At 43.3% G+C, this 9,620-nt stretch overlaps 1 protein-coding gene across 1 annotated transcript in view; it reads left to right on the top strand.

The window, feature by feature from the left end:
- The window catches only part of ercc4 (excision repair cross-complementation group 4), a gene marked incomplete at both ends in the record, with an annotated part of 8,306 nt that extends 364 nt beyond the window's left edge, over positions 1-7,942 (top strand). Inside the window, 9 exons of the mRNA XM_083932309.1 lie at positions 1,724-1,904; positions 2,581-2,776; positions 2,908-3,115; positions 3,652-3,832; positions 3,948-4,079; positions 4,176-4,280; positions 6,018-6,675; positions 6,955-7,067; positions 7,200-7,942. Of these exons, the coding sequence (XP_083788435.1) occupies positions 1,724-1,904; positions 2,581-2,776; positions 2,908-3,115; positions 3,652-3,832; positions 3,948-4,079; positions 4,176-4,280; positions 6,018-6,675; positions 6,955-7,067; positions 7,200-7,942 (2,517 nt within the window). The remainder of the gene's footprint in view (positions 1-1,723; positions 1,905-2,580; positions 2,777-2,907; positions 3,116-3,651; positions 3,833-3,947; positions 4,080-4,175; positions 4,281-6,017; positions 6,676-6,954; positions 7,068-7,199) is intronic.
- Positions 7,943-9,620: the final 1,678 nt, after the last annotated feature.

Raw genomic sequence — 9,620 nt, 5'->3', positions numbered from 1 at the left:
ACTCCAAGACTATTTAGGAGTAGACCCGTGGCTACCCGTAGAGACCCTTTTATTCAGATATCTTGAAGTGAAAGTGACCCCTCTGAATATGGGTTCAGCCCTATGTTCCCTCATCTCTTGGGGCGGCAGTAGCTCAGTCCATAGTTGACTTGACTGGGAACCGTAGGGTCGCTGATTCAAGTCCTTGTGTGGACCATGTATGGAGCGTGGACTGGTGGCTGATGAGGTGCCAGTTCATCTCCTGGGCACTGCCGAGGTGCTGTTGAGCAAGGCACCGAACCCCCAACTGCCCGGGGCGCTGGTCACTGGCAGCCCCCTCGCTCTAATTGTGTGTATTTCGGGCCTGTGTGTGTAACATGTATAATAATAAGAGTGAAAAAAATCCCTGTGTGGGATAAATAAAGTAATTCTTCTTCTTCTATTTCTATTACATTTCCCCACAATTATGTTCCCTCGACCCACATTTCTTACTTCCTTACGTTTTTTTCTTTTTTTCATTTGTGGAAACATGTGAAAAGCAGGTTTTATCATTAATCTAATCTGAGGGAACATAGCACTGAGGGAACATAGCGCTGAGGGAACATAGCGCTGAGGGAACATAGCACTGAGGGAACATAAGGCAGAGGTAACATAGCGCTGAGGGACCATAAGGCAGAGGGAACATAATGCTGAGGGAACATAAGGCAGAGGTAACAACACTGAGGGAACATAGTGCTGAGGGAACATAGTGCTGAGGGAACATAAGGCAGAGGAAACATAGTGCTGAGGGAACATAAGGCAGAGGAAACATAGCGCTGAGGGAACATAGCGCTGAGGGAACATAAGGCAGAGGTAACATAGCACTGAGGGAACATAGCGCTGAGGGAACATAAGGCGGAGGAAACATAGCGCTGAGGGAATGTAGCACTGAGGGAAAATAGTGCTGAGGGAACATAGCGCTGAGGGAACATAAGGCGGAGGAAACATAGCGCTGAGGGAATGTAGCACTGAGGAAACAAAGTGCTGAGGGAACATAAGGCAGAGGAAACATAGCGCTGAGGGAACATAGCGCTGAGGAAACGTAGCACTGAGAAAACATAGCACTGAGGGAACATAAGGCTGGGGGAACATAGCGCTGAGGGAACATAGGGCTAAGGAAACGTAGCACTGAGAAAACATAGCACTGAGGGAACATAAGGCTGGGGGAACATAGCGCTGAGGGAACATAGTGCAGAGGGAACATAGCGCTAAGGGAGCATAGGGCTAAGGAAACATAGACACGCTCCCGAGAATGGCTGTTTTTCCCTCGCCAACATTTAGTCTAATTTTGTCCTGATTTAACTCCTTTCGCGCTAGCATGACATTGTTATTACCCATGGATACCTTAAGTCATGAATTATCATATGTTACTAATAATCAGTATAGCTTTAGCTCATGAAAGACAGTCTTGTTGGGGGTCTAGACGTAATATTACAGGTCTATGGCCATTGATTATGGCTCACGAAGTCATGGTCTATATAGCATCGTGTAGCCTATTTGACAATATTAAAAGTACTGTCATACAGCTCTCAATACATTAAATTATGTTTGCCTTGCCATGTCCAGTCTGGCACGACTCCTGGGGTATCAAAATTACATTATTAGTTTTACAGATACGCCTTGCTGCATCCAGTGTGTAAAGGCACTTTACAGAGCTTTAGAGTAGATTTAACATAATACTTTTTTTCTTGTCATCCCTTCTCAGGAGTATTTCACAGAGCAGTTGCAAACAGAGGGTGTGACCCACCTGCCCAGGACGGTGACCAGCGAGGTGCAGAGCACCGAGCGCTATAATGTTTACACTGAGGGAGGGGTGCTCTTCGTTACCAGCAGAATCCTGGTCGTCGACTTCCTCACTGACCGCATCCCTGCTCATCTCATATCAGGTCGGATGACTGCCTGATCATGGCTTAAATGTTTGTTTGTATGACTATAATATCATGTCAGTTATCACTAATATGTTTACACCTGTGTTTACTAATACTTCAAAAGTAATATAACAAAACTTTTAACATATAATTAGTTGGCTACAACGGGGTTAGGGACATTTCAGTGCTGACAGTGATGTCCATTTGAATTATAATGTAACAATACTAATCTATAAAAACCAAAGGCCATGTCCGCCAAAATTTAAAATGAGCTGTCACTCACAATTTGATTGACAGGTCTTTTAATATGGGGACTAACAAGAGAGACAATGCAGACAAAGTTTTTTTTTATTGCTTACAGAATAAATTGGCTGATATCTTTCATTATAGTCGGTTGCAAAACACACAAAAATCAAACTCTTTGGTTGTAATGTAAATACACCTTTAAATTCTATGTAAAAAATAACAGATTGGGTTAAATACACTGTAAAACAAACATTTAATGTTAAGTATAAAAATAAATGTACCTTTAATCAACAATATATCCACACGAAACCCCCCACAAAAAATAGCGTTACTTTTATCAAAAACTTTTTGAAGTGATGTAGTATTCATAAGTTGGCTCAGTCTGTTCTCAAAACCAAAACCTAGACTAACATGCACAGACACACATCTTTCCGCACTCCCCCCTCAGGCATCCTGGTGTATCGTGCGCATAAAATCATTGAGTCGTGTCAGGAGGCCTTCATCCTTCGTCTGTTCCGGCAGAAGAACAAGACAGGCTTCATTAAAGCCTTCACTGACAAGGCCACGTCCTTCTCCTCGGGCTTCTGCCAGGTGGAGCGTGTAATGAGGAACCTCTTCGTCAAGAAGCTCTACCTGTGGCCCAGGTATGATCCAACACAATAGACCTTTTTCACTGCAGACATTTAGACATGGAAAGCATGTCTAATTTGATATGGACTGCAAACTTTCATCATCTTTCTTTACCTTTGCTCATTTTACGCGCTTCATTCAACAGGTTTCAAGCATCAGTAAACACAGCTCTGGACAGGCACAAGCCAGAGGTGGTGGAGCTCCATGTGTCATTGACGCCAGCTATGAGGGCCATCCAGAGCTCCATCCTGGACATCATGAGCGCCTGCCTGAAGGAGCTGAAACGCTACAACCCCTCCCTGGAGGCCGAGGACCTCTCCGTGGAGAACACGCTAGGCAACGCCTTCGAAAAGGTCTGTCGTTGTGTTAATGACGAAGCTGCTTTGGCATGGAATCTGATGTGATATATAAAATAATCTGATTCTGTTATTTTTAGAAGGCCTTATGTTATGTGAACAAGAACCAAAACAACAAGCACAGAACCTTAAAAAAAAGTGCCACGTGTCATTCCTATGGCAGATATTTTTCTCTGAATCGGTGTCACTGCTAAATAGTAAGATGAGCCTCCTAAATCTGCACCCAGAAATTATTGATAACTTCCACTGAAGAAATCCCCTTAACAGACACAAAATGACTGGTGAACAAGTATTACCGGTAATTTTAAGTCATATACTGATATGCCAGATTAACTTGCATGATTTTTGCAATGGTTACAAATAGCAGGATAACCCCAGCATACTAGGAATTATAAATCTGAGTAGGAAAATAAAAACTTATAACACAACACACCTTTTGTTGTTGTTCTTGTTGTTGTTCTTGTTGTTGTTGTTGTAGACTTTTGATGATCTGTATGTGCGTACATTTTAAAGATTTTCATACTCCCATACAGGCAATCCGTCACTACCTGGACCCCTTGTGGCACCAGCTTGGAGCAAAGACCAAGGGCCTGGTCCAGGACCTGAAAGTGCTGAGGGTTCTCCTTCTCTACCTCACCCAGTATGACTGTGTCACCTTCCTAAATCTGCTTGAGTCACTGCGCTCCAACCAAAAGATGTTTGGATCCAATTCGGGTAAACCAGAACTTACTTGGAAGTACTGTAGGGGTAAAAAATTGCTTTGAATCTTTGTGATTAATCACCCTTTTCTATGTTTGATTGCATGCGCCTGCTGTCGCGTAACCATCAGGGTGGTTGTTCCTCGACTCCAGTACCTCCATGTTTATGAATGCCAGGGGTAGAGTGTACCGCATCCCTGAGAGCAAGAAGAAACTCAAAGTGGGAGCAGAGGCAGAGAAACAGAAGTCATCCTCTGCCTCAGGTAACTGGCCGATGTAGAGATTCCTGACAACGTTGCCTGCTTGTACGTGTACTGGTTTTGGAATTACTAAAGGCTCAGTGTCTGTGTGTGTTTCAGAGGTGAAGCGGGAACTGGTGCTGGAGAAGAGCCCAAAGTGGGAGGCACTGACTGAGGTACTGCAGGAGATTGAGAAGGAGAACAAGAGCTCTCAACATGAACCAGGTTAGAGCTCAGTTCTCTAAACGTGCTACAAGGGTTTCCAAATTCCAATAAAAATCTGGCTTGAAATATTTGAAAGTGTCACCCAGACCATTGCGGTAGTGAAGTATGGGGTCCACTCAGTCATCAGAGCTATACCTGTTGGGACAAACATCCAACAGAAACTTAGCACACAGATTTCTGCAGATATATTTTACACGTACACAGAAACAATTGGGCAGATACCCACTGATAATTAATATTTAGAAGAAAACACTCAACTTTTTTAACCACCTGAAAACCAGCCCCAGAGACACCCTCCACTCCGACAGTCTGACCAGCCTCACATCAACACTGCTCTCCAAACACCAGTCAAAACCAAAGCAAATGATATCACAATGTAAAGAAACCTATCTGAACCATTGGGAAGAAACAATTGAAAGCCAAAGTAGATTGGAATGTTATCTTGCCCTTCAAAGAGATTATGAATGATCAGAATCTCTCTCTAGTGTCAAGTACAAGTACAGGCCCAGTGACCACATATTGGCAATAGAAACAGGAAGACACAAATAAACATGGCAACTAATAGAAAACAGAACATGTGGTCACTGTTCGACAGGTGAGGTTGAGACAGAGATGCACTTTCTCCTACAATGTACTAAAGCATAGTCGATGACATCTTCAAATTGAAATCAGTTTTAAGTTTAGAATTAGCAGAGAGACCAAAGACCAGCCCGACAGCTGACATTTCACAAAGACATCCTCCTCCTTGTAGACTTCATCATATGCCTGTAACACACGCATACTGTACTTGCAGTGTACGTGGTGAAGGCAAACTAGTTCCCCCTGAATTTGAAATTTGACAAAGAATACCTATGGAATAGTTTTTTTTCCCATTAGGCTTCTTTTCTTGCCATAGAAGAAAAGGTTTAACTGATAACATTAACAATGGCTGCATTCCATTTAAGTGAGCCAATAAGCCAGTGATTCTAGCTGAGTACTTGTTGGGAGTACACTTTTGCAGTTGATTGGGGGATACATGGAAAGATTGTTGAGTAGCTCAATAAATAGAGATCACAATTTGAATAAAATAATATATACAAATATTGTTTCAGCTGTTACACCTGAACACCACATGATATTGTTGTAATGCTTCCAGGTTGGGTCACATTACAACTTAAGTAGCCGAAAGTCTGAGAAATTTGAGTTACATTATCCTTAAAATGTAAATTGTAGTCACTGCTGCAGGATGGTAAATGTGGTAGTATTTATGATTATTCTATGATCACTCATTTCTAAGCATGTAAGACATTATTTTATGGATAAGTTATAGACTGGGTGTAATTTAAATCAGACTTCCACAGTGAGGAACATATTGGTGTATGGCTGTCTTCACTGAAAATGTCCTAAGAAATCCTGGAAAATGATCCCTAGAAAAGCGTGGGAACCCTGCTTGAGTTTTTCAGGCAGGGGCCGAGGGGGTATGCCTCACAAAAAAGGTTGGGAACCATCGCAGTAAACCATGCTAGTGAGCCAGCATACACAACTCCAGAGCCTGGAACTTGTTCCCCTATAGAACGCAAAACACCAAAAAGGAATGCGAGCACGTTATTAATGTTATTAATCTTATAAATCTTATCTATCCACCTTTTATATGATTATGTTGAGTCACTGTTGGTTAACAGAAAGATATTCATATTTGCCTAACCCTGGTGTGTGCACGTGTGTATCTGTCTTAACCGTCTAAAATGTCGCCCTCAGGTCGTGTACTGATCTGTGCCAGTGATGACAGGACGTGTGCCCAGCTGCAGCAGTACATAAGGCACGGCTCTGACTGGATGCTCAACCGCCTGTATGTCCGCACAATCGGTAAACGCGACTCTGCTGCAGCGGCTGCCTTTGAACTTGACTCGCACAAAAAGGGCCACGGCTGGTCCAAAAAAGGAACCAAGGGAAAGGAGCCAGCACAGAAAAAAAAGTCCACAAAGTGTAAAAAAAGGCCATCCCTGACCCTGACCCAGATGGTGGGGAAAGAGGGCACTGATGAAGCAGCGGTAATGGGCAGCAGTGGAGATGAGGATGACCTGATGGAGGAGGATGGAGGGGACGAAGGACAATTGCTTAATGTGTCATCAGATGCCTACTATGGCGTCCTAAAAGAGCCACTGACCGTCATTCACCCACTGAAAGGCCTCACTGACCCCCACAGCTTGACGCGGGTGCTGCATGAGATGGAGCCCAGTTTTGTGGTGCTGTACGACGCTGAACTCAGTTTTGTCCGCCAGCTGGAGATTTACAAAGCTAGCCGGCCGGGGAAAGCGCTGAGGGTGTATTTCCTCATCTATGGGGGCTCGACAGAAGAACAGAAGTACCTGACGGCGCTGTCTAAGGAAAAAAAGGCCTTTGAGCACCTGATCAGGTCAGAACCATTTCTTTCTCCTCAAGCACCGTGGGAGTATCTCTCAGAGATGGGCATTGGGGCTTCAACAAGTCATGTCCATGCCATGTATTGGTTCTGCTCAGTCACTGAACCAGTTGACTGCAATCAGCACCGCCAATAAGTATATTCACCTGCTTCAGTGACTGAGCAGAACAAATACATGGCATGGAGATGAATTCCCATCTCTGGTATCTGTTGATGTGTGCTTAATTGAAATGTCGGCTTCTCATTGGGGCTTGTATGTGTGTTTCTCTGCAGGGAAAAGGCTACTATGGTCATCCCTGAGGAGAGGGAAGGGCGAGAAGACACCAACCTGGACCTTGCTAGAAATTTAGAGCCTGCCAATGCCACCACCAACACCCGCAAAGCAGGCATGTCTAGTCATCTTTTGAAGCTCTTTGAATTTTCTGGACAGTTCCCTTCGTCTTCCCTCTGAAATGTCCTAAGTTTTCTTGAATGAGTGTCTCATTATTTTGTGTTTCCCTCTCCTGTCCAATAACCAGGAGGCCAGGAGCAGCCCAAAGAGCCCTCACGAGTTATTGTGGACATGCGGGAGTTCCGCAGTGAACTGCCCTCCTTGCTTCATCGCCGCGGGCTGGACATCGATCCTGTCACCCTAGAAGTAGGGGACTACATCCTGACCCCGGACACATGCGTCGAGCGCAAGAGCGTCAGTGATCTAATTGGCTCGCTGCAGAGCGGCCGCCTCTACACCCAGTGTCTCTCCATGACCCGCTACTACAGAAAACCAGTGCTTCTCATTGAGTTTGACCCAGCAAAACCGTTTTCCTTAATGGCCCGATCAGATTTCCGTCATGAGATATCGTCCAATGATATTTCTTCCAAACTCACCTTACTCACCTTGCATTTCCCCCGGCTTCGTATACTCTGGTGCCCCTCCCCACACGCCACAGCGGAGCTCTTCTTGGAACTGAAGCAAGGTCGCTCTGAACCCGATGCCGCAGCAGCTCAGGCAGTCACAGCCGAGTCAGACATGGTGGCTGAGTCGGCAGAGCTGTACAACCCCGGACCTTATGACTTCCTGTTGAAAATGCCTGGGGTCAATACAAAAAACTACCGGATTCTTATAAAAAATGCTGACAGTCTGGCAGATTTAGCAAAACTCAGCCAGGACAAGTTATCAGAACTACTAGGGAATGCTAACAACGCTAGGTTGCTCTATGAATTTCTGCATAATATCGCTGATGTCCCTGCTCCTGTGCAAAAGACCAAACAGACGTCATAGGCACTACAAAAAAAGAATTCCCCTGGAGGGATTGATGAGGTACAACTTCTTCTTCTGAAGCATCTGGCTTATGTATATAAGTATATTATTCCTGGTATCAAGATCGGTTTTGCATGCTAAAGCTGGATGACAGTTGCCTTAATGTAGAATGATGCAGACTGAATTTACGCCTGACATTTGTACAGTATGAGTCTTTGCCATCAAAGTGAAATGTGTATGATATTAATTGACAAAATGATCTGAAATAATAGTGTTTTTTATTGTATTTTGCAAACTGCTCTAAAAATGGCACATTTTAGGTTTTTAAATATCTGCAAAAACGTATTTACATGTTTTATAATGATTTTGTGTAACCATTGTTTCAAAATAAAACTTTCTAGAACATCAGTTTTTATAACCCTAAACTTTAGTTTGTTTTAGGGGTACAGCACACTAAAGTATTCATATACAGTTTAACCTTTATTTAAACAGGAAATCTTTTCGAGATCAACATCTCTTTTGCAAAAGAGACCTAAGTATAGTAGAGAGGGAGAGATAGACATCCAGACATAACAAAAGGACAAACGCATTAACCAAAATGATCAATAACATAATCAACCATTATAATCCAGCAATAAATTACTTGAAAAATTGCATCCCTGGGTGCTTTTCAGCTTCTCCTTAGGATGGGTTAAAAGCAGAAGTGAAATTTCACTGCATAGTACTAACAATTGTATGTGACCACTGATCAAAAACAGGTTTAATGTAAATGATTTGGAAATTGACAATGTGTACTTTAAGTATATTTTGATGATAATACTCTTGGATTTATTCATTCATTCATTCATCTTCAACCGCTTATCCCGGGGTCGGGGTCGCGGGGGGGCTGGAGCCGATCCCAGCTGACATCGGGCGTGAGGCGGGGTACACCAGTCTATCACAGGGCACATAGAGACGAACAGAGACAGACAACCATTCACACCTAAGTGCAATTTTAGAGTCATCAATGAACCGAACACAGGCATGTCTTTGGATTGTGGGAGGAAACCGGAGTACCCGGAGAAAACCCACGCAGACACGGGGAGAACATGCAGACTCCACACAGAAAGGCCCAGACCGGGATGCGAACCTGTAACCTTCAGTGCTAACCAGTACACCACCGTCTAGCCCCCTCTTGGATTTATTATTATTTTTAATTTTATTTTATTTATTTGTTTTTTAAACTGTAGTATTGCTACTTTAACTAAGTCAACTACCTGAATACTACCTCCACTACTGGTAAAATATAATAAAGTGTTTGATTGCACAAAAATGTGAAACACTTGTGTCAACAAGTACAGCTGCCTGGTAAAAAGTATATTTTGTTGTTTTTGTTTAGTTTGATGAAATCCATCTTGCACGGCACTACATAAATACCAAAACATATGAACAGAACAGAAGTTTTAACATTCTGCCATGTACATTTAATAACAGGGACATTCTGGGGTCAAGTTTAGGCATCCTCTAGCTGAGCTCTGAGGATTGCTTTGGTTTCACTACAAAACCTTATGTGTGCGAGTGACTGATGGCCTCGTTATGCAACAAAAAACCGGTGTGGTTCCTAAGGACAAAATAGTTCTCCTAGTGAAGTCAGTGGTGGTGTTGTGATGTAGTTCAGTAGAAAGACTGGGCAGTGCTCATGAGTAGTTCATAAATGCTG

Source organism: Echiichthys vipera (assembly GCF_963691815.1).
Source record: "Echiichthys vipera genome assembly, chromosome: 18".
In the NCBI taxonomy this organism is placed as follows: Eukaryota; Metazoa; Chordata; class Actinopteri; order Perciformes; family Trachinidae; genus Echiichthys; species Echiichthys vipera.
This window is presented reverse-complemented; position numbering and strand designations above follow the sequence as displayed.